We start from the raw sequence: 25752 nt of genomic DNA, 5'->3' as shown, positions 1-25752 counted from the left end.
TGAAATTGTATAGGGTCTCCTGCTTGAGCAGCAATTGGACTAGAAGACCTCCCTTCCAGCTGATTGATTGTTTGATTCTTTGTGAAAAGGGTCACATTGTGGAACAAACTGCATTTTAAATGGGAACAGATTCTCCTTTGCATTATAGTTTAGGAGAGGTTTCTTACCATAGGCCAAATACCTGTTTATTCTGGGCTTTTAATTGTTCTGATGAGCCATGGAGGCGCAGTGGTGACAGTGCAGTACTGCAGGCTATTTCTGCTGACTGCCTGTAATTTGGCAGTTCAAATCCCACCAGGCTCAAGGTTGACTCAGCCTTCCATCCTTCCGAGGTGGGTAAAATGAGGACCCAGATTGTTGGGGGCCATAGTCTGACTCTGTAAACCGTTTAGAGAGGGCTTGTAAAGCACTGGGAAGCAGTATATAAGTCTAAGTGCAATTGCTATTGCTGAATCTTAACAACAGTTTAAATATTTGTTCCAAAATAGTTTGCTTTAGCTGTTGTTTAGCCATTTTCCTTCTATTTCTATAAGCCATCCAGAGTTAATAAGGAAATGAGTGACCTACAAGCACAAGCAAGCAAACAAGTTAAGCTTAGGGGAGGATTGAAACTTGTTAAAATTCCACTCATTCCTATCTGAGAGTCCAAGGACCAAACTTTTATGCATGTGAAAAGACCCATAAAAAAGTGGAGAAGGCAAATGCAGTTGTGGAAAACAGAGAGAGAGAGAGAGAGAGAGAGGGAGGGAGGGAGGGGGAGAGGGAGGAACATTTTCAGTTATTTCTTGAAGTCCTTCCAAAAAGTCTTTTAACGTGAAGTGAAATTGCAAGTTTCGAACCTTGTGTGTACAAGTCTGATAGAACAAAAAGCCGTGGCACGTGAACGAGAGAGCGTGCAACAGTAAGAACCGTGTGGATTTAGACAGAGACATTTATTTTTTCCTGAGATACAGAATTGCAAAGCGAAAAAGTGGACATGCGGGCCTCTTTCAATTTCCTTTGCCTTCCAAGCTGCCACCAGCAGCGTAAGAGCAAGTCCATATATTTACACAGATGAGGATTTCTTTTTGAAATGTACCACTCCTGACCATACAAATAAGTGCATATATTATTATTTATTAAATTTATATTTATGCTCTCTCTTGTGATACTGATTCAATACAAGGGTGATTTTGAGGTCAGGGATCAGCCCAAACACTGAATCCTACCTGAAGCAGAACACTCCAAAAACGTATTGCCACCATTTCTCACTTCCTTCAAGGCGATGTGTAGGCCAACTCTTGGCCAAAGGACAGATTCCCAAAGAGCCAGCAGGGAAGAGCCACCCCATAGCAGCAAAGAGCTGATCTTTTCTCCAGTTAGCCTTGGCAGCCCCAAGTGGGAGAGATCATAGCTTATTGGGACGAACTCTTCCAGGATCATCCAACATGCACGGAGAGGGGCGGGTTCATCTGAACCTTAAACTTCCCTAAGGGGCAATTCAGTCCCTTCTAATACCAATCAGGACCACTCAGTGATAGGCCTGCAGAGCACATATGATTTCCTGGCTCCTATTTGACCCTCCAGCACATCTTCAGAAAGTCAAGGCTTCCTTTAGCCTAGATGGGGATGCAGGTTGTGTTTGCCACCTCTAGGTTTCAAACCTGCTAAGGTAAGGGGGAAAGGGTAGAGGTTGAGGTATTCCTGCCCCCCCCCCCCAAGCTGGCTCTCCAAGGCAGGAAACAGAAGGGAGTGATCCCTGCCTAAATCCTATCTCCCTTTCATGAAGCCATCGAGAACGCGGTCACTACGCTCTGACATCCAATAGCCGGCCATCGCAGCCACCGCACCTATGAAAATGGCAGTGAAGACCATGTCTCCTTTGGCAGCCAAGGTGGCCAACGCACAGATGATAGCCCCAAAGAACATCTGCTGCAGCACAACCACTTCATCGTCTGTAATGTCGTCAAAGAATCCTTTCTCAGGAGCATCTGCAAGACAACAAAGGGGCCATCAGCAATGGCAAAGGGCAGTCAGTTTATAATCTCTGGAGCAGTTTGACCGTCTCTAGGAGGTCAGTGCTTCTGAACCTGCCAAGGCTGGCTGGGGAATTCTGGGAGTTGAAGTCCACACGTCTGAAACTTGCGAAGGTTGAGAAATATTGGACTAGGTCAGGGGTCAGCAACCTGTGGCTCTGGAGCCGCATAGGGCTCTTTCATCCCTCTGCTATGGCTCCCTGTCGCTGGTCAGTAAAAGGAGAAAGGTCGCCGCACTAGGAGGAGACTCTATGGTAGGGGAACCGGACTTCCAGTCAGTAAAAGGAAAAAGGATGCCATGCTAGGAGGAAACTCTGTGGTGGTGGTGGGAACTGGATTTCTGGTTGGTAGAGGAAAAAGGACACTGCACTAGGAAGAGACTCTATGGTAGGGGAACTGGACTTCCAGTTAGTAAAAGAAAAAAGGATGCCATGCTAGGAGGAAACTCTATGGTGGTGGTGGGGGGAACCGGATTTCTGGTTGGCAAAAGAAAAAGAACACTGCACTAGGAAGAGACTCTATGGTAGGGGAACCGGACTTCCAGTCAGTAAAAGGAAAAAGGATGCCATGCTAGGAGGAGATTCTATGGTGGGGGGAACTAGACTTCCAGTTGGCTCCAGAATTGAATGGGGGTTTCTGGTTAGGACCTTTGTGGCTCTTTGAGTGTTTAAGGTTGCCGACCACTGGTCTAGATTCACCCATCTCTTACCCAGTGTGTGAAAACTGAGTCTCAGCTTGATTCAGAAATCTATTTAAGCAGTAAAGGAAACAATGATTTCACAATTTGTTTACTCCAAAACAAATCCAAATTTGTGTTTGATTTGGAATATCACTCCGATTGGGATGATTGTGTTTAACTCAATTATAGACCCTAACTATTCCTAAGAGGGCTGGTTTGTGAGGAAATGTCTGCAGAATACAGGGAGCCAGAGAATAGCAAAGAAGACGGATCCCAAAGCTGATCCTAGACAGAATTATGGCTACCTCATCGCAAGAACCTGTGAGCTGTCAAGGATGTCGGGCTGGTCTAGTGGTTAAAGCACCTGGCTAGAAACCGAAAGACTGTGAGTTCTAGTTCCTAAAAATAAAATGCACCTGCTGACTTTTACCTGGGGGCTTGTCTTCCACACAGATCCCCTCTTTGCGTAGATGTCCCTCAGCGCAAACACAGCGATAGCTGCCCTCTGTGTTCTCACAAACCTCATTAGCTGCCGTACACACCGGCTCCTCCATTTCACTCGCACATTCGTTGACATCTGCCGAGGAAGGGGGAGAGTTAAGTTCAAAGAATCATAAACAACATTGGCTAAAAACTCCTCCGTTTTGTATCTCCCATTTTCATCCCCAAATGCAGCAGCCAGCCTTTCTGAGCTCTCTGCTGTGTCATCTGCTCAACTGCTGCGCCTCGCCCACCATAGCTAAGCCAGTAAAATCCTTACTTTTCCAGATCTCTGATTCAGCAGATTTCAAGCGTCAAGGACAAATCTAAATTCGGGCTTTGCTCCAAACAAGGGAAAAAGTCTGTTGCCTAGCAAATCAATCCAGATAATGTTTGCATATTTTATACGCATTAAGTACATCTTACATGCACTTGGCTCTCAGGCCTCTCCTTCCATTAATTTGTTGCATTTGTATTGACTATTGGAGAAAAGATGCAGTGTAGCTGAGAGCTGAAAATGCACGACAATATGCGGATAGTTCTGGACTTATGATCATAATTAAGCCCTAAGGGTTCCAAATAGCATCCAAAATAAAGTAAGAATCCGAGGCAAAGGATTCCTCAAAATTCCAAATTATTAAGAGAGCCATGTTGGCACATCTGGGAAAACCCGAATCTGAAGGCTTCCCGGTTTTCCCCACCCAGTTGAAATTTCAAGACCCACACCCACAAGTCCATCAGATAGTCCAATCTACCATTGCCATGCTGGCAGTTCCACCCATCCATTTCCGGCCAGGTGGAGCGGTGCAAAGACAAAGGATGACCTTGGCTTTCTAGAAAGAATTTTGTTATGGCTACATAGCATCGAACTCCAAACAATCCCCTTTTCCCACAATGGAAAATGCATAATCGAATAATAGAAAGTGTGGCAGGCCAAAGATTCAAAAGAAAATATGGCTGCAGGCCTGACATAATTAATAATTTGTGTTTAGAAGTCTGTGTATTTTGATATGGCCTATGGGCTAATCAGTAAACTAAACTCACTGACTCACTAACTTGGCCAGTTAGCAATACAACCAGGCAACGGGGCCCTTGACGCATTCAGCATCTCAAGCACGAAAACATAGCTATGATTTTAAGACCTTACGAAAGGCTAACAGGGTTGGGGCCAATTTAGAGTGTTTTCTGGGATAGAGCCAATTACCACAACAACATCTGGAGTCCAAGGAAAACAGACTGCAACAATTCAGCAACTCCCAACATTAAAATTAAAATAGTCCCTGCTACTTTAACAGGACTACCGGCAGGAAAAAAGCACCATAGCTTTAGAGAATTCCTCTAGGTTGCCCAGAAGATTGGCTGCCTCCCAGTTATGCAGAAATAGGAACATTCAGCCAAGGAACTGCCAGACAAGCCAACAGCCCAACAAAAGAAACTCTAAGACCACCCCCACCAACACTGACAGGGCAAGCCACTAGAATATAAATTGAGAGCAACCCCCCACCCCACCCTCAGCACTGATGATGTTACCTAGTTTGGGTAATTAAACTGGGTAGGAGCCATGGTGGCACAATGGTTAGAAATGCAGTATTGAAGGAGTTCTACCAGGAGTTTGATCCTTACTTCCGAGGTTGGTAAAATGAGGACTCAGATTGTTGGGGGAAATAGGCTGACTTTGTAACCTGCTTGGAGAGGGCTGTAAAGCAGGGGTCCCCAACCTCTGGGCTGCAGCCCAATACCGGGTCTTGAACTGTATGGAACCAGGCCACGGAAATGGCGGGTGAAAGTGCGTGTCCAAGCGCATCTCCACTTGCATGAGCAGTGGGCGAGGCTGTGCACATGCGCTTCAATTGTGCGAGTGTGCTCCATTTGTGCCTGCTGCTTGTGTAAATGGAGATGTGCTCGCATTTGCTTGCCCACTATTTGTGTAGAACCATCCCATGACCCGACAAATGCGCGCACGACAATAGCGCGCCGACAAAACCGCGCCCACAAAAGCGCAATTTAAGTTAAGGTAAGGGTTAGGGTTAGGTTTAGAGTTATTACGTTGTTTTTTGATGGTGCGCTTTCATCAGCGCGCATTTGTCGGCGCGCTTCTGTGCGCATTCGTCAGTGCAATTTTGACCTCACAGTTTTCTCGCCGCAGTTTTGTCGGCACACTTTTGTTGTGCGTGCATTTGTTGGTGAACCGAACCATCCCCTCTCCCCCCCCCCCCCACTGCTGGTCGGTGAAGCTGGAAACATTGGGGAAACCCTGCTGTAAATTACTATGAAGTGTATATCAGCAGTGGTGGGATTCAAATAATTTAACAACCAGCTCTCTGTCCTAATGACCAGATGGGTAGGTGGTCATGTGACCATGTGGGTGTGGCCAACTCAATGTCACTCAGGTCGATGGGTGCTTCGCCTTAGCTGTAACAATGTAATAAGGGTTAACCAAAGAGGCAGTTTCTGTAATCTGTAATCAGATTAGGCTAGAAGCAACACCAGAATGTTTCCTTCCTGCCTTCCTTAAAGGATTAGCCCTGTATAGTGGAAAAAACAAAATAAGATTTCTTCCAACAACCGGTTCTCTGAACTGCGTAGAAAGTTAACAACCGGTTCTCCCGAATAGGTGTGAGCTGGCTGAATTCCACCACTGTATATAAGTGCTATTGCTAATGAAACATCTGCAGGAAAACAATCAAACTCAGAGAGCAGCAAGGACTCCTCATAGGAGCTCTCGCATAGAAAGATGACGGTTGAACTTACCAAGGCATTTGACACCATCTCTCTGGTAGCCCTTGTTGCATTTCTTGCAGCGAGAAGGCCCAGCACCCATGCAGCCAATACAAGCCTTGGCACAGTCTAAAGAGAAAGTAGAAATGAAGAGATGGGCATAGACATTGACCCACTAGGGGTAAGTAAGGCTGGGTGGCCAGCTGAATGAAAAGCTAAGTGAAAAATATTAGAACATTATTTGTGTACTAGCTGATAACCAGATCTTGCCCAGGTATTTATTTATAGGGAAAAATGTCCGGACCAAATCTAATTTCTAATGTTGGATTTTCCCCCTTACCAGAGGGAGCCCCCTTGTGGAGTACTGTGAAGCCCTTACCATAGCAACTCCACTGCACTGTACAGTAGAAGCCAGTACGGCACAACAGGATGTATCTTAACAGAACACACACCCCAAGGGGCCCTAGGGGTGTCTTACCCCCACAGTATTTTTCTCCAGAGAGTAAGTCATCTGTGTACCAAGTTTGGTTGATATTGCTCGAGGCGTTCCAGAGTTATGCTAGAACATACATACACACACATACAGCCATTTGTATATAGATAAATAAACCATAGCCAGTTTGGTGTAGCATAGGGGTCAGCAACTTTAAACACTCAAAGAATCATTTGGATCCATTTCCCACAGAAAAGAAAACGCCGGGAGCCACAAAGGTCATAACCAGAAGCCTGCGTTCAATTCTGGAGCTGACCAGAAGTCCAGTTCCCCCACCATAGAGTCTCCTCCTAGCGTGGTGTCTTTTTTCCTCTACCTGTCCTATCTGAAAGTCCTATCAATTGTGGAGCCGACCGGAAAACCCGCTCCTTGTCATAGAGTCTCCTGCTCCCCTCCCCCCAACGCAAACCAAAAGGTCCTCTCAAAATTGTGGCACCAACCTGCTACAGGGAGCTGCAACAAAGGGATGAAAGCCACATGCAGCTCCAGAGCTGTGGGTTGCTAACCCCTGGTGTAGCAGTTAAAGTATCAGATTAGAACCCAGGAGGCTGAATTCTAGCCCCTTTTGGGGGGCAGAGCCATCTGAGTGATCTCAGCCAGTCCTTCTCCCAGCCCTAGGAAGGTGGAAGAGGCAAGGGCAAATCCCTTCCAAAAAACCTTGCTGAGAAAACTGCAGGGATTGGTCCAGGCAATTGCCAGCAATCAGAAACTGACTTAAAGGCACACACACACAAATAAATTTAGTCAGCCTAGCATGAAACACCAATCCATCTCCTGCTTTCTGCTTACGGTTGAAACATAGGTGGCTTTCATAGGTGTAAAAGTTACCTACCTGCCTAGATACGTACCGTGTTTCCCTGAAAATAAGACTTATTCTTATTTTCTTTTGACTCCCAAAATAAGCGCTTGGCCTTATTTTCATGGAGGTCTTATTATTTTTGAGGTACAGGAGGTGGCGAGTGTAGTCACCTCATGGCTACTGCTACTGTGTTGCAATATTTTGGGGGAGGGCTTATTTTAGCGTATGCGCTCAAAAGCCCGATTGGGCTTATTATCCGGGGAGGTCTTATTTTTGGGGAAACGGTAAGCATGTCTACCTATGGGAGATGGGAGAAAATAATCTCCTCAGCTGGTAAATTCTGCCATTTTTGCTTCCCTGAAGAACCTCAACAGTGTCATCAAGAGCCAAGGTGGTGTAGTGGTTAAATGCAGCACTGCAGGCTACTTCAGCTGACTGCAGTTCTGCAGTTCGACTGTTCAAATCTCACCGGCTCAAAGGTTGACTCAGCCTTCCATCCTTCCGAGGTGGGTAAAATGAGGACCCGGATTGTTGTTGGGGGCAATATGCTGACTCTGTAAACCGCTTAGAGAGGGCTGAAAGCCCTATGAAGCGGTATATAAGCCTAACTGCTATATTTGGATTCATGCCCACATTACCCACAGAAGCAGAGCTACCAGAACATCTGCTGAAGACCTGTCTCCCCAACAGAAGGAGGTCTGCTTCTTGAAGTTCCAAGTGAGACCCCCCCCCCAGGGGTCCAGAGTAACAAAACGGTTCATTTTGGAAGCTTTTAATCTCTTACCTCGGCATTCGTAGGAGCCTTCTGTATTGACACAAAACTGGTTGTTGCGACAGTGTGCCATATCCGTGCCGCATTCATCTATGTCTGTTAAGAGAGATGGAGAGATTCAAGATAGGGTTAGCCGAACACCTTCTCACCCTCCTTCCCTCTCTCTCAATTTTCATGAAGGCCTCTTAGATTCTCCTTTGAGTATCTGTGTCGCTGTTGTTGCTATTGCTATTATTTATTAAATTTATTACGGTCACCCACTCTAAAAGATTCTAGGTTAGTGATGGCGAACCTTTTTTTCCCTTGGGAGCCAAAAGCACGCGCGTACCCAGACCCGTAATTCAATCACCCAGCCCCCTCAACGCGCATTCGCGCATAACTTCCCCTTCCGCTCATGTGTACCCTGCACGCCATTTTGGAACTAGTAGGCCTCACTGAAGCCTTTGGAGGCCGGAAACAGCCTGTTTCCGACTTCCGGTAGGCCTGATTTTCATCCTTCCCAGGCTCCAGAGGCTTTCTTGGAGCAAGGGAAAGGTGAAAATGCCCCCCCCCCCAAGGCCCTCTAACTTCCGGTGGGCCCGGTAGGCCCATTTTTCACCCTTCTCTCACTCCAGGAAGGCCTCTGGAGCCTGGGGAGGCGAAAACGGCCTCTCTTGCCTCCCCTGGAGGCCGAAAACGCCCTCCTGGAGCCTCCGTGCAAGCCCTGTACTTACCAGGCATCGCGTGGAGACTCCTGGGAAGGGAAGGGCAGAGTGGGCGGGCCAGCCGAAAATCAGCGAGCTAGGGCAACGCGCATATGGCTCCGCGTACCACACAGGTTCGCCATCACAGCTCTAGGTGGCTTATAACATCCAAATATACAATTGAAAAAGTTAAAAACGTAAGACAGGTAATCCTCAATTTAGAACCATTTGTTTAATGAATGTTCCAAGTTATAATGGCACTGCAAGAAGTGACTTTTGCACTTACAACTGTAGTAGCACATCCATGGTCATGTGATTAAAATCCAGGGGCTTGGTTCATATTTATGATGGTTGCAGGGTCCAAGGGTCATGTGATCACATATTGTGACCTTCTGGCAAACGAAGGCAATGGGGAAGCCAGATTCCCTTTACAACCGTGTTTCTAACTTTCCCCCATGTTTTTCACACTGATGACCATTAAAGCATTCCCACGGTCACGTGATCAAAATTCAGACTCTTGGTTCATATTGATGATGCTTGCAGTATCCCAGGGTCATGTGATTCCCTTTTGCAACCTTCTGACAAGCAAAGCCGATGGGGAAGCCAGATTGGCCTTATAAACTGGGTTACGAATTTAATCACTGCAGTGATTCACTTAATAACAGTGGCAAGCAAGGTCATAAAATGGAACAAAACTCATTTAACAACTGTCTCGGCTGCATAACAAGTGTTGGGCTCAATTGTGGTCCCAGGTTGTGGACTATCATATTTTTCGGAGTATAAGACGCACCTTTTTCCCTCAAAAAAGAGGGTGAAAATCTGGGTGCATCTTATACATGGAATACAGCATTTTTGGCCTCCCAAAACCTCGCCCACTTTCCAAAAATGGCTGTGCATAGCCTTTAGGAGGCTTCCAGAGTACTCCTGGGGGCTGGGGATGGCAAAAATGAACAAAAAACAGGCCTTTTTTTCTCGTTTTTGCCCCCAGGAGCACTCTATAAGCCTCCTAAAGACTATGCATGCCCCTTTTTTGACAAAAAATGGGCCCGATTTTGCAAAAAAAATGGGCTATTTTTGGGAGATCTGCAGAGTGCAAAACCTTTTCTTTTTAATCTGCCTCTTCAAAATCTTGGTCCTTCTTATACTCCGGTGCATCTTATACTCCGAAAAATATGGCACATATCTTCATGTTTATTAACTGAAAGCATTATAGGTAGCCCTTGGCTTATGAACTTAACGGAGCCTGGCAATTATTCTCATAAGTCATGACACTCATCAAGTGACCGACTCAATTTTGTGACCTTTTTTTTTTGCAACACTCATTAAGCAAATGGGACGGTTGTTAAGTGAACCTTTTGTTCCCTAAGGAACATTTGCAGAAAAAATGTCATAAATCGTGGTCATAAGACTGCCGAACACTGCGAACAGACATAAATGCAAAATTCAGTCATGTGTCTGCAGGGCGGGGAGAGAGGAGGAGGGGAAGAGGAACTGGCTTATAAAAACCTTTTAGAAGGTGTGTTGTAATTTTGAACAATCACTTACGACATCACCGGTCATAAATCGAGGACTACCTGTACCCTATCCAGAAGAAGCAGGACTATGAAGGAATTCTGCCTTTTCAAATATCACCAACCCAACTCCAGGCTATTTCAGGGCCACAGGCTCACCGATGCATCGTTGATTGTGCATCATCCAGCCTCTCTTGCAGCGCAGGCAGCTGGTATCCTCGGGGCCTGAACAGCGCCCACAGGCCCGGTAGCACTCTGGGTGGGAGAGAGAATTGGGTGAAAAGGAACACTGTTTGCAACTGAGGTGAGGTGAAAACTTGAGAAGAAAAAGCAAGAGAGGGCTGAATACAATAGCATACAACTGTTCCCAGTTGTATGCTTTCCAGCCAACCTGCCACATAACTATAGTTACCATATTTTTGGAGTATAAGACGCACCTTTTTCCCTCAAAAAAGAGGCTGAAAATCTGGGTGCGTCTTATACACTGAATACAGCATTTTTTGCCTCCCGAAACTCCACCCATTTCACCAAAATGGCCCGGCAGAGCCCGTAGGAGGCTTTCAGACTGTTCCTGGGGGCTGGGGAGGGCAGGAGCACTCTATAAACCTCCTAAAGGCTATGCATGCAATTTCTTTTGACAAAAATCAGGGCCGTTTTTGCAAAAAATGGGCCTTTTTTACTTGTTTTGGGGAACCACCCACCCGCCAGGAGCACTCTACAAGCCTCCTAAAGGCTATTCATGCCTTTTTTGGGGGGGGAAACGGGCCCGTTTTCACAAAAAACAGCCCGTTTTTGGGCGGTGTGCAAATTGCAAAAACTTTTTTTTAAAATTTGCCTCTTCAAAACCTCCAGTGTGTCTTATACGCTGAGAAATATGGTATTTTATTTAAACCTTGCTTTGGGATGGGTAGATTGCAAATCTGTTGTGTTGAGATTTATTTTATAGACCAGGGGTGTCAAACTCAAGGTTTGGGGAGTACTTAGATCTGGCCCGCAGATCTTGCCCTGGAAACAGCAAAGGTGTCAGGGTTCCAAATAGCATCCAAAATAAAATAAGAATCCAAGGCAAAGGATTCCTCAAAGTTTCAATTTATTAAGAGAGCCATGTTGGCAAATCTGGGAAAACCCGAATCTGAAAGCTTCCCAGTTTCCCACCCAGCTGAAAGTTCAAGATCTTGCCCCAACACCCACAAGTTCATCACATGATCCAATCTCCCACTGCCACAAAGACAGATCCGGTCAGGTGCAGAGACAAAGATAACCTTGGCTTTCTAAGAAGAATGTTATTATGGCTACATATCACCCAACTCCATATAATCTCCCCTCCCATTTTCCCCACAGTAGAAAGTGGCCTGAAATCCAAAAAGAAAAGCTGGCTTGCAGGTGTGACAGAAGGACTGGCCTGCAGTGCTTCTGTCAGTGAAAACAGGCCCCCGAGCTCCGTTTTCATCTGCCATGGCCTCTTGCAACCCTCTGCCAGTGAAAATAGAGCTCGGGACGGCTGCATATCATGACCTGGATGACTGAGAATCTCCATAGATATTTAGAAAGGAGGTAGAGATATTTTCAGACCCTCCCCTTCTCTTCCCTTCAAAGGGGCAGAGCTTGGAGCAAAAGCTGCCATTTAAGATATAAGGGGAAGAGGGACATTGTTTTCAGTAGAGGTCTCCAACCCCTGGTCCATGGACTGGCACTGGTCCACGGCATGTGAGAAACCGGGCCATGGAAACAAGCAAAGCCCCATCCAGGGGATACAGGGGCATATGAACCAATAGCAATAGCAATAGCAGTAGACTTATATACCACTTCATAGGCCTTTCAGGCCTCTCTAAGCGGTTTACAGAGAGTCAGCATATTGTCCCCAACAATCTGGGTCCGTGCCCCTTCTTTGCAGAAAAACAGTGCCCAAAAATTGGGGGCCACTGGTTTACAGAAAGCCGCCATCTATAGTACCATTAGCCTGCAAGAAGCTTTATTGATTCCTGGCAACTGCCTGGACTACATCCTTAACTTTTCTTGGCCAGATTTCAGAAGTGATTTGCCATTGCTTCTTTCCTAGGGCTCAGAGGAGTGACTGGCCCAAGGACACCCAGCTGGCTTTGTGCCTAAGGCAGGACTAGAGTTCACCATCTCCTGGTTTTGAGCCTGATGCCTTCTCCATTACATCCCAATTGGCTCATAGCCAAGAGATTACAGAATGACAACTCCCCGACCTTCCCCAGCCCAGCCCAGCACACTCTACATACCCGCACATACCAGGTGGCTGTCATTGCGAGCAGCTTCATAGTAGCCATCTCCACACTCCGAACAAAAGGGACCACCGTAGCCAGTCTGGCACATGCAAAGACCAGTGCCCTCACGTGTGCCTTCGCCATCACATTGCCCATATCCGCTGCAAATCTTCTCAGTACCCCCAGGGCAGGCTGTAGAGAGATAACAATAGCAATAGCAGTTAGACTTATACACCGCTTCATAGGGCTTTCAGCCCTCTCTAAGCGGTTTACAGAGTCAGCATATTGCCCCCAACAACAATCCTCATTTTACCCACCTCGGAAGGTTGGAAGGCTGAGTCAACCCTGAGCCGGTGAGATTTGAACAGCCGAACTGCAGAACTGCAGTCAGCTGAAGTAGCCTGCAGTGCTGCATTTAACCACTGCGCCACCTCGGCTCTGATGTGGAAACCGACATATTACTTGGCTCTACTTGGCAGTGCTCAGATTTCTTAGCTCACTTCGTCTCTTCTCCCCATTCCAGATACTTACATTTTGCAATCTTAAGAATTTTCTTTACTTTTAAACACTTCAGTCTTGGAAAAGAAAGGGATTGCAAGAGAGTAAGCAGGCACCCAAGGAGGAATACGCAGGCTGTCTGTGTAAGCACATTCATGACTGCCAGCTGTGCCACTTTCAATATGCATTCCTCATTGGGTGGCTGCTTATTCTCTTGTAATCCCTTCCCGCCCAATTAATGTAAATGCAAATATTAATTCCCTCCTTTAGTGAGGGAATAACGAAGCCGAACAGTGGAGGAACGGGGAAAAGGAAAGCAGTTGCAATCGTGTGATGTTTCCCCTTTAGCAACCGCTTCACTTAATGTCAGTTGTGGTTGCTAAATGAGGACGACCTGTATTAAAAAAAAGCCAATTCAGATGTTTATTAGACTTTCATGATCCTTTCCCACATCTGCTGCCTTCTAGAAATGTTGGAACTCTCCTCAGCTTCAGCCAGTTAGCCCAGAGAAATGCTGCCAAGCTATAGAATCAGCAGAATGTCTTTGAAAACATATGCTCCTAAGAAATTAAATCAGGGAGAATAACTTTGCTCCAGCCAGGTTCTGGCAGATCCACCTATGAGCTAATGGTCAGAGATGCACAAAGACTGATGGAACATCCCCTCCAATAAACCCGAGGCCTTAGAAACACTCACTCTGGCAATCAGGGCCATAGGTGCCAGATGGGCAGCATAACTTCAGGGTATCCATGCACAACCATTGGAAAAAGTCTGGGTGTGGCTGCTGCCTAAGAAAACAAAACAAAATATCTTCTGGTTATTGCTGCTCTTCATTCCATCATGCTGCAATTTATCAATGGTACAACCTCTGCTTGTATCTAGATAGCATACTAAAAGCAAAGACATCACCCTGCCAAAAAAAGTGTATATAGTCAAGGCTATGGTGTTCCCAGTTGCAATGTATGGCTGTGAAAGTTGGACCATAAGGAAGGCTGAGCGCCAAAGAATGGAGGCCTTTGAACTATGGTGCTGGAGAAGACTCCTGCGAGCCCCTTGGACTGCAAGGCAATCAAACCAGTCAGTCCTAGAGGAGATCAACCCTGACTACTCTTTAGAAGGCTAGATCCTAAAGCTGAAACTCAAATACTTTGGCCACCTAATGAGAAGAAAGGACTCACTGGAGAAGAGCCTAATGCTGGGAACGATTGGGGGCAAAAGAAGAAAGGGATGGCAGAGAATGAAGTGGCTGGGTGGAGTCACTGAAGCAGTAGGCATGAGCTTAAATGGACTCCAGAGGATGGTAGAGGACAGGAAGGCCTGGAGGAACCTTGTCTATGGGGTTGCAATGGGTTGGACACGACTTCGCAATTAAGAACAACAAGCTCTGCACAACTCCCATGAATGAAACAGCTATACGGTATTTGGCCAGGAGAGGGACATAGATACCAAATGAGATCATTGGTTCACATAACACAGGATTGTCTACACATTGACTAATGGTGGTACTTGCGGTTTCCTGGCCTATCTGGAGATGCTGGGAATTGAACTAGGACTTTCTGCAGGTAAAGCAGGTATCTTGTCTCTGAATTTGTTTGTTTGTTTTTCAATTTAACTTTGCCTATTGAATGATATGGATCGTTGAAGTTCCTCCATTCAACTCCATAGCTTGAGTTTTCCTCCTGCTAACATAGAGGAATACTGGTATGATCTGTAGTAAATAGAGCCCCCGATTGGCTTGTTCCACACCAAGTAAGTTAAAGTATCCTGTGATGCCCCCGTCTTCTTTTTTTAAAACTCACTCATGGAACCACCAATGTTCTACGTGGTCTTCGCTTTGCTCCAGCAGCTGGTGGCAGGCGAAATCTGATGTAGAACACACATTTTCCAATACTTCCAACAGACGTGTTTCACTGGGAAGGGAGAAAGAGACAGCATGAGAATTGAGGGAGTTGGGGAAGTTAAGGCAGAGTTGTCCTAGAAAGTCTGCCCTGCCTGCTTGATCAAAATAGCCCTCTGTTCTCCCTCTAAGTCAGTGTTGATCAACTTTGGCAGCCTGAAGATGGGTGGACTTCAAATCCCAGAATTCCCCAGTCAGGAAGGCTGGCTGGGGAATTCTGGGAGTTGAAGTCCATCCAACTTCAAGCTGCCAAATTTGAATAACACTGCTCCAAAAGATACCTCTTGTCCAGCTAACCATTCAGAAATCTCTCTATGGACCTTTCACACAGGAACCCCAAATAAACTTCATATTCTTTCTCAAAATTTCATCCAGATATTCTTTCGGCAAGCAGCCAGTCCCTAATGCCTTCCTTCCTCCCCAGAGTCAAGTTAGGAGCTGGCAAAATGATGGGCAAGTGACTCTGGGGATACTGTGAGCAACAGCTGTGGAACCATGGAACAAACACGAAAGGTGTTTGTCACTCTGGCGGCCATTTCCATAACCAATTAACTGTTGCAGCAATCAGCTTCTCGCTGCAGATCTACTGTATGAAGGGGGAAAAAAGGATAAAAGGATGTAATGTATCTTTATTTGTTGTTTCTTTTTAAATGTAAGCTTTCAAGTTCACCAGAACCAAAACTCACACAATGGATAATTAGAATGGAGAAAAGGATAACAAACTTGGTCTAGCCATAGAGGAATGCCACAGTGGAAAGGAGGGCATCTGAAGACTTCCTAATTTGATTGTGTATCTATATAGAAAACATCCCAGCTTATGAATGATGACATCAGAGAGAAAAATTACATCCTAGCTGTCTGCTCATTTTTCAGTTTAAGTCTGCAATGAAACCAACCTGCATTGGTGCAATTGAATCTATTAACCCAGCTCGATACCATTTTTTCCAAAAAGTGTTAGAAAGACAACTCCCAGAATTCCCAACCAGCTACCTCAGTTCATATGCTCCTCCTATCTGGGAATTTTAGCAAATACTGGAGGGTATAAATTTGGAGATAACTGAGCTCCATCTATGTCCTATCACATGTTTCATCATATACAACCATATGCCGTATTTTTTTGGAGTATAAGACCCACTTTCCCCCTCAAAAAAAGTGGGTGGAAACGTCTATGCGACTTATACAGTGAGTATTGTGGCGGTGGGGGTGTATGTGTGGTGCCAATCAGCTGTTCTAGAATAGGCTGTGGTGGTGGCGAAAGGACTGTGGCAACGGCAAATGGGCCGCAGCAAATGAGCAACGCCAAACGGGCTGTGGTGAATGGGCTGCAACAAACGGACCAGATGAATGCCAGATGGATGTTGGGAGGCAGATTTTTTTTTCTTGTTTTCCTCTCCAAAAGCTAGCTGCGTCTTATACTCCAAATATTACGGTATATATTTACATAGAGATGAAGCTTACTGTAGGTTCACTAACATTTCATTTAAGCTAAGTGAGGACAACAGCCCATTGATGTGCTGAACTTAAAACTTGCTCATTCTTTACGTATAGAACTCTTCGGGCCATCCCCAAATGGTCTGATGTATTTAATGAAACAACAGGCTTAACTATCCCTTAAGGGGGGAAAAGTAATTTTTCATTTTTTCATTCCACCCATACATTTCATGATTACTTAATGCAAATCCTTAAAGGACCACTGAGATGACAATCCCTGACAGAATTCAAAATCATATGGAATACTGGGAGCTGTTGTCCAATAATATTTGGAAATATTCCCCATTTCTGACCTAAAATGAAGGATTTAATCCCTCCATATTTCCTTGACATTATTACTTGCTTTACTTTTTTCCTATTCATCCTCATCTCTCTCCAGGAAAAAATAAGTGACCTGTACTGTCTATATTCTGAATCTAAAAATGGCAGAATTCAGCCCTCAGAATTAAAATATGAACTTTTCCCTGCAGACAAGGACTGGAAAATTCCTAAACAAGAGAAATAAATCTCTGCAGATAGTCCTTGACTTAAGGTAAAGGTTCCCCTCTCACATATGTGCTAGTCGTTCCCGAGTTTAGGGGCAGTGCTCATTTCCGTTTCTAAGCCGAAGAGCCAGCGCTGTCCGAAGATGTCTCCGTGGTCCTGTGCCCAGCATGACTAAAAGCCAAAGGCGCACGGAATGCTGTTACCTTCCCACCGAAGGTGGTTCCTATTTCTCTACTTGCATTTCTTACATGCTTTCGAACTGCTAGGTTGGCAGAAGCTGGGACAACAGGAGCTCACTCCGTTATGCGGCACTAGGGATTTGAACCGCTGAACTGCCGACCTTTTGATTGACAAGCTTAGGGCCTTAGCCGCTGAGCCACCCTTAGTCCTTGACTTACTTCCATTCATTTAGTGATGTTCTAAGTTACAATGGAAGTGAAAAAAGTGATTGATGACAGTTTTTCACACTTTCATGCTTTTGACCATTGCAGCATCCCCATGATCATGTGATCAAAATTCAGATGCTTGGCAATTGGTTCACATTGCAGTGTCCCGGGGTCATATGATCCCCTTTTGCAAACTTCTGACAAGCAAAGTCTAAGGGGAAGCCAGTTTCGCTTAACAACTGTTTTACTAATTTAACAACTGCAGCAAGAAAGTAAAATGGGGCAAAACTCACTTAACTACCGTCTCGCTTAGCAATAGAAATTTTGAGCTCAATTATGGTCATAAGTCAAGGACTACCTGTGCAGACATGAAACAGACCAAGTGCTACCAAGACTCAGAGCCGTTAAAAGTTGCCTTACTTTATCATCTCATGAAAACTCCTCTAGAGCGAAAGCTTATTTTATAACCATTGAGCTTATTGTAAACTCAATTATTAAGAACTGCCCTGGTGTACAATAAGGATGAAGACTGAACTAACAGCTCAAAAATCAATTATTGAATATTCTCACCCAAATTGTGGATTTTTGAGAATCAGAGCTCAAATGAGGCACAAAATAAAATCCCGCAATTGAGTTCCTGCATCTATTTGTTAAATTTATTTGCTGCCCATGCTGAAAAACAACGTGGATATGCGTGCATTTCTTTGCTCATTTGTTACTGTTATTAACAGTAGAAAAGAATATTCTATGAACGTTTTGTTAAAAAAAAAACCCTAATAAATGTAAAAGACACAGGAAAGTATCTCGATGACAAAGGAGAGGAACTCAATCAATACTTGCGGAAACATTTTTATGATCCCCTGGCAAAATTTAGCTTTCTCAGCTAATAAGACCAGATCCGTGATGCCACAGGTGGCACATGGAACCCTCTCTGAGGGCACGTTGCCCAGCTGAGCTCCACTGCACATGTGTGCGTGCTACCCGCCGGCCAGCTGATTTTCGGGTCTCTGCCACGCATGTGTGAGATGCGGTGCATGCACAGGGGGGTAAGGGCACCTTGCATTATGGGTGTGGGCACGCACACACGCTGATGCAGGCACTATTTTGGCACACGAGGAGAAAAAGGGTAGCCATCACTGGACTAGACCTAATGACTTCTGTTCAGGTTTTCCTCATTGGAAGTGCCCTCTCTGTAAGGCAAGGGTCCCCAACCTTGGCAACTTTAAGACTCATGGACTTCAACTCCCATGCTGGCTGAGGAATTCTGGGAACTGAAGTCCACATGTACCACTATGCCCGGGTTCTGCAGTGTCAGCATCTCACCAATGGCCTGCTGCAGCCCAGCCTTCAAATCACCTGTTGGCGTATTTGGCAAGCTTCTCTTCTTCCCAGGCGGTGTTCCCGCCCCCGAAGTTCTCTCGCTGTGTCCGCTCCAGACCCTGAGAAGGCAGGAAAAAACCTCACAGCAAAGCCTTCTTGCCCCATACCAGCACAGCAGCCCTCAACCCCATGCAATACAAACTGGCCCTCTCCACTGCTGCTTCCTGCCCCTCATCATCCTCTACACATCTCCATACCTCTCTCAGCAGCATTTGCTCCAGAGCACTTCCCCCACCCCCACCCCCTCTTCTGAGACTGGGGGGAGGGGAGGGGGCAGATGAATGCCCAGCAATCCCAGCTAAATGGGATGTCCACTTTGCCTTGATCATGATTACATACTCCCACTCCATTTTGGAGATCCTTTTTAGCCTCCCACCTTATTGAAATTATCGACAAGATCTCGACAGGTCTGGCAGGTATCTTGATGGGAGCCACCAAAGCTTGGCATCCAGTGGAATAGCAAGAGGAAGAAGAGCAGAGCAGGTGAGACGTTCATCCTGGAAAAAGCCATTTTCAGGCCAGGAACAAGACTGGAAGAAAGAAAAAGGGTTGTGAGACCAATAAGAGTATTTGAGAATAGAATAGAATAGGATAGAATAGAAGAGAATAGAAGAGAAAGGAATGGAATGAATGGAATGGAATAGAATAGAATGGAATAGAATGGAATAGAATTCTTTATTGGCCAAGTGTGGTTGGACACACAAGGAATTTGTCTTTGGTGCATATGCTCTCCGTGTACATAAAAAAAATACATTCATCAAGACTCATAAGATACAACACTTAGTGATAGTCATAAGTAGGTTACTAATAAGCAATCAAATCATACCACGAAACAAATAAAACAATATATATCATAAAGATACAAGCAACGTGGTTATAGTCATAAGTGGGAGGAGATCGGTAATAGGAAGGATGAGAAGAAGAATAGTAATACAGCCTTAGTAAATAATAAAGTAAATAATAATAATAAATAATAAAATTTCTTAGTAAAGAAACTGATGGAGCAAGAGACTCCTAGGCAGTGGACATGTGGCAACATAGGTTAAAGATTATTCTTCATAACCTCCACATCTGTATTCTTGATGTACAGGGTGACAATCCAAACCTTAACTGCAAGAAGTTGGGATTTAAAAATTTCCTGCTATAAGGAGATGTATTGCAAACAACTGGACAATATTTTAAAAAATGCATTTATTTGTTACATTTATATCCTACCTTTCCCCCCAGGAATTCAAGGTCACATACCTAGCCGTATATTCAATTGCCCCCAAATTACTCCACAAAATAGTTTAGAGATTGGAGAGACTCAAAAGTCAACCACTCAATTTCTATGCCTGAAGGTACATTTCAGCTTCAGTTTCTCTAGCCTTAGTCCAGTCTCTCAACTGCTCCTCTACCTCACAATATTAAGTAAGAAAAGAGGAAGACAGGAAAAAGAAAGAGGCATTCAAGCCTATTGAAATCATAAGGAAAAAAATCTTGCTTGGGAATACATTAAAAAAAATGTTATTACATACATGTGCCCATCTAATCAAGCATCCCTAGGGCATTAAATGTCTTTAGGAAGTGTGTTAGTGTTATTACTGTTTTACAGTCCGAGGGATTCTGTATGATTTTGAAATATGGGCTACATTTCCCAGAACTGAAGACTGCTCTATGTAGTAAATAGACATGGAACTTTTTAGTTGCTACTATTAGTCATTATTAAATGAAAAACCTTCCTATGTAACAGAATAACAGAGTTGGAAGGGACCTTAGAGTCCAGGGGTGTCAAACTCCTGCCCCCCAGCCCAGATGTGTCATACGTTGGCCACGTCCACACCCAGTTTAGCAAAGGGGGGGGGGAGTCACGATATGTCATGTGACACTGCTGTGACGATGCAAGTTTGACACCAATCTCCTACTCAAACAAGAGATCCTGTACCCGGGATGGTGAACCTATGGCCCCCGTGCCACAGGTGGCACACGGAGCCATTTGTCAACGCAAGGCGTTGCCATGTCAGCTGGCCAGTGCGCATGGCCAGCTGACTTTAGCCTCTTTTTGAGGCCATTTTTCGTCTTCCCCAGACTCCAGAGACTTTATAGGGAAGCCTCCGGAAGACCCCTGAAGGCTCCGGAGGGCTTAAACCGCCCTATAAGCAAACTGGAAGTCTGTTCCTGAATATCCGGTTTGCCCGTAGGGCCGGTTTTTTGCGCTCCGGAGGCTTCAGGGAAACTTCCGGAGGGCCTACGGGGGGGGAGGGGGTTCTTTTCGCCCTCCCCAGGCTCCTATAAAGCCTCTGCAACCTGGGGAGGGCGAAAAAAGCATGAAAAAAATGGGGGGGAGTGCCTGTCATGCACGCATGCACACTAGGGGTCACGCATTGCATTATGGGTGTGGCACACCCACTCACGAACCCCCTGCGCTACCCCCTTTTTGGCATGCAAGCCAAAAAAAGTTCGCCATCGCTGTCCTATACCATTCTGGACAAATGGCTGTCCAATCTCTTCTTAAAAACCCCAAGTGATGGTGCACCCAAAACTTCTGAAGGTAACCATTCCACTGATTAATTGCTCTAACTGTCAGGAAATTTCTCCTCAGTTCTAGGTTGCTTCTCTCCTTGATTAGTTTCCATCCCTTGTTTCTTGTCCTGTCTTCAGGTCCTTTGGAGAATAGGTTGAGCCCATCTTCTTTATAGCAGCCCCTGAGATATTGGAACACTGAAGGCATTTTTGGAAAATAAGTGGATAACTGTAATCTCCTTCCCAAGAGCCATTTAGCTGTCAGGTAGCTGCTCTGAGAAAATGTATAGTTTCTGTGCACCTACAACATTGTTCTTCCTATATTCCCATGCTTCAGAATGGAGAAACCTAAGCTTCGTTTGGCAAAAGAATCTGAAAAACAGGAGCTGTGTTAATCCCAATTACCCATGATATAATGCCCATTTAAGCATGCTCATGAATATACAGTAAAGTACTCACAAGCCCTATAAATTGATAAGCCACAAATAACAGATCCAATTTATATGTATGAATTAGGAAGTCACATCAAGAAGAAAAGACTTTGGGAATTTTAAAATACTAGCGATTGGGAAAGGGGAATTCATGAGATTATTTTTTTTTGCGAAGAAATAAGGTAAACATATGTAAAATTGTTTTAAAAAAAGATGAAATATAGGACATATAGTGATGTTAACTGTGTATAAAAACTGAATGAGAAAAGATAAAGAAATATGTAAAGAGAATAATATGATTGAAGTTGGCATAGCACAACTATGGTTAAAAATGATTAATTTGTAAAGATTAGGTGTTTAGCAATGATATGTAAGCTTAAATGAATTAATGGGAAAAAAGAAAAGATTATATAAAAGAGATGAATATTAATGGAAGTGTGGAAATTAGAATATACTGAAATTATGATTATAAATATGTATAAAATGTGACCCAGTCAACACTCTGTCCATAATGTATGTATGATGGGGAGGGAAAAAAAGAAGAAAAGACTCACTCGATCTGGTAGTATCCTAAATCTAATAAATATGCATTATGCTTTCCAATGAGGTTTGGCCTTGGATGTCTGTCATTTTCTTGTAGCATCAGAGGTATATAGAAACCTAATTCAATAGATCAAATCAACATTTTAGGCAGATGCCAATCACAAATATAAAAGTACAGATACTGGATGCAGCCAGTAACAGCCAGATCAAGCTGCTTGATCTAAAAAAAAAACCCAGCCTCCCAAACTGTCATTAATGAATAGATGATGAATCTCATTCTTTTAACGAATTACTACATTCTAACACTTAAAAGTAAACTGCAAAAATCTTATTATTAAATGTTTTTTTAGTTTTAGTTTAAAGCTGGTACAACATCTTTCTTAATATATCAATCAATTACAGATAATACAGAAAAAAACAAAGACAACAATCAGAAAAACAAGACAAAACACAGGTATCTATTATGAAAAAATAGGAAGTATATCAACTGGTTACAACATGTTTTGGTGCTTCTCTTCGATTGACTCCTATTAATTCAAGTATCTTAACTCGAATATTTGCCATATCAACATCATTATACCTCCGGTTTTAATTATTATAATTATTTAAACATCCTTCATCCTTAGTTATGCTAAGGAATTAGTCCATAACACATGCTGGCAGTTCATTTACTTATTTGTAAAATCCTCTATTATCATTAAATCCTCATATTCTATTTTAACTAGACATCCATAATATTCAATTATATCATATATCCTAACATTTTCCCAATATTGATTAACATTTAATTATATGGATTTTATTTAATTTTTTAATAGTGCTAATTATTATAGTTAATACTCTTTATGTATACCCTAAAGGTATTTTCTCATATCCAATTGTTAGTTATCATATCGACTCCACATTATATACATTACTATTAATATCAATTATTATTCAGCAATATCTGTTACACAAAAAAGCAATTAGATTTAGCTAATTTTCAGTTATATTCATCAATCTATCAACCAATTCCAAATTATATATATTGCTATCTATATCAATCATTATTCAGCTATATCTATTACAAATTGAAGTGATCCAATCTAGATTCTATTTTAGCTAAACATCCATAATATTCAATTATATCATATATCATAACATTTTCCCAGTATTAATTAACATTGGATTGTATGGATTCTATTTAGTTTTTTAATAGTGCTAATTATTATAGTTAATACTCTTTATGTGTAATCTAAAAGTATTTTCTCATATCCCATTGTTAATTATCATGTCAACTCCACATTATATACATTGCTATCAATATCAATTATTATTCAACAGTATTTGTTACACAGAAAAGCAATTAGGTTTAACTAGTTTTCAATTGTATTCAACAATCTATCAGCCAGTTCCAGATTATATATATTGCTATCCATATCAGTCATTATTCAGCTATATCTATTACAAATTAAAGTAATTCGATCTAGCTAATTTTAATTTTTATTGTCCCATCTGTAAACTGCAAAAATCTTAATGACCGAGAGATAACAGAAATATGAAAGCTGCAGTAGATATATGGGGTATCCTAATCTCCAGCAGATGGCATCAAATCTACCTTCCCAGCCAGACACACTCCCCAAGCATTGGACTACAACTCCCACCATTCCTCAGCCTACATAACCAATAGTCATTCTGTTGGCCATACTGATGGAGGTTACAAGCAAGGTAAGACACCAGGTTGTGGAAAATATGTGGTCCCGCACTGTTCAGAATATAGCCGAAAGCCATCACAGCACATTAGAGACATAAGCTGATGCCCACATTATTTATTTATTTATTTGATTTTTCTATTGTTTACAAAATAATAGGTATAAGAATAAACATGAGTATGAATGAAATGTGTACGAATAAATGGGGACAGTAGGATAGGGATGGTAGGCATGATGGTGCGCTTATGCACGGCCCTTGCAGACCTCAGGAATGGGGTGAGGTCAATAGTAGACAGTTTAAGATTAAAATTTTGGGCATTTTGAATATGTAACAGCATTCCTTAGAAAGGCAATTATGAATTTAGCAGGACTTACTTCAGGATCTAAGGGATCATTGAAACAAATCAATCCAGAGTTCTCGCTGGAGGCACACAATGACCAGGCTCAAATGATCCTACGTCGGGGACATTATGCGAGGACCTGGATCGCCGGAGAAGGCTATACTATTGAGAGAGGTGGAAGGAAAGAAAAGAACAGGGTGACCAACAGCAAAGTGGATAGCCATGGGTGCAACGTTGGAAAATCTACCTGTGTGGTTTGCTGGAGTCAAACAAAACCCACGACTTGGTGGCACATAAGGGATTCAGAATCGGCCCACGCTAGAGAACTAGGGAACGTGTAAATGGGATGACACGGGACTCCACCTGCTCCGATCTCTCTGCACGGCGGCTCCACATCCAAAGAAAGGATGCAGCGAAGATTTTTTTTTTCTTTCCCCTTCTAGGCAGCCCGGAAGCGACCCTCCCAAATTATGCAGGTAGGAAAAGCTGGAGCCACTCGGTGCCACCGAAGGGCCAACCCAACCCCCCACCCCACCCCGAAGACAAGGCCGAGAAAACGTGCTTTCCGTGACCTCCACCGCCCTACGCCTGGCTCGGGGGCTCCAAACCTACCTTGCCTCTCCCGGCTGGCCCTCTCGGGGGAGGGCCGGAAGTGCAGCGACGACTTTCGCACGCAAGGCGACTCCTGGGTCCGCCGCAGCTGAGCGCTCCCCCCGCCTCCCACCTCGGCGACCGCAAGATCGCCATCAAAGGGGGGCGGGGAAACCTTTCCTCTCTCCCGCCAATGACATCGGGCCCTGTGCGATGACATCATCCCCTCCGCCTTCCAGCCACCAATAGGCGGTCGCCCCCCCCCCCCCCCTCGGAGCAGCACCTGTCAAGGCGTTCGGTCAGGCTCCTCTGCAGTCGCCAGGGCGAGAGGTCCCTGCCGGAACGAGATTATATTTCATCCTCCATTAAAAACGTCCGGACACAACAAAATCCTGACACAGTCTTCTCGTTCTGAGCCCAAAATAACCTCGGGGGAGTTCATAATCCGGTCTTTCCCACTATGTTTGCCCTGCAGATTCGTTGAATTAATTAATTTTTTATTATTTAATTCTCTGCCTGTTTGGGAAGATGTAGAGGAAAGAAGGTTGAGTAAAAGGTGCATAAACACTGTCGCCAGCAGCCTTTGCTTAAATTAACATCCCATGCATTTGAAAGTAGAATCTGCATTTTGCGGTTGCTGCCCAAATAAACCTTTGCTTGACATGGAGCTGCTGTGCAAACATCAAGTTTGAATATGCAAATATGAATTTGGGCGAATTTGGGCCTAGATTTCAATAGCAGAAATATCTTCCTAATTGTAAAAAAAATGGGCAGAGGAGAATCCCATTCAGAGCAGTTACTGAGAAACCTTGGGGGGGGGGACTTTTAAAAGGTGAAGGAAGATCAGAAATTGTATCACTCCTAGAGGTAGAATCCTGTGCACATGGGGAAGCTTTGAAAAGTCCTTCAAATTCAGGTCACCTTTCTAGCAGAAGGAATCTGCCTCCCCAGATTGAGAAGGACATGAAACATTTAAAGTCTACTTTGATGACAAACAAAATACAATTATGAAAAACTGCAAGAAATTGCCTTCTATAAAAACACTAACTTGTCTACAAAAGGGGATAAGGCACCTGGTATTCTCCAAATATTATAGTCTATTATTCTCATATCCCCAGGCCATACTGACTAGGA

The 25752-nt window shown here is 44.0% G+C and overlaps 1 protein-coding gene across 4 annotated transcripts; it reads right to left on the bottom strand.

The window, feature by feature from the left end:
• Positions 1-913: 913 nt before the first annotated feature.
• CRELD1 (CRELD disulfide isomerase 1) lies at positions 914-24791 on the bottom strand. 4 transcript variants are annotated; one of them, XM_087708693.1, is made up of 13 exons: positions 24640-24791; positions 24062-24189; positions 22007-22112; positions 18896-19049; positions 18496-18578; positions 14679-14789; positions 13576-13667; positions 12397-12573; positions 10310-10405; positions 7969-8052; positions 5926-6021; positions 3125-3271; positions 914-1970 (listed from the first exon to the last, which is right to left on the bottom strand). In XM_087708693.1, exons 3-13 carry the CDS (start codon positions 22093-22095, stop codon positions 1750-1752), a joined length of 1350 nt encoding a protein of 449 aa, XP_087564819.1. In that variant the 5' UTR covers positions 22096-22112; positions 24062-24189; positions 24640-24791; the 3' UTR covers positions 914-1749. The 4 variants fall into 4 exon arrangements, with proteins under 4 accessions (XP_087564819.1, XP_087564820.1, XP_087564821.1 ...); XM_087708694.1 differs by having other exon boundaries at positions 24062-24184; positions 24640-24774; XM_087708695.1 differs by lacking the exon at positions 24640-24791 and adding an exon at positions 24275-24481.
• Positions 24792-25752: the final 961 nt, after the last annotated feature.

The sequence above is a fragment of the Thamnophis sirtalis genome, unplaced genomic scaffold (genome assembly GCF_051295495.1).
Source record: "Thamnophis sirtalis isolate CommonGarterSnake01/CBP01778 unplaced genomic scaffold, rThaSir2_p1.2 scaffold_3, whole genome shotgun sequence".
NCBI lineage: Eukaryota > Metazoa > Chordata > Lepidosauria > Squamata > Natricidae > Thamnophis > Thamnophis sirtalis.
The sequence above is the reverse complement of the archived record's forward strand: the minus strand, read 5'-3'. Positions and strand labels throughout refer to the sequence as shown.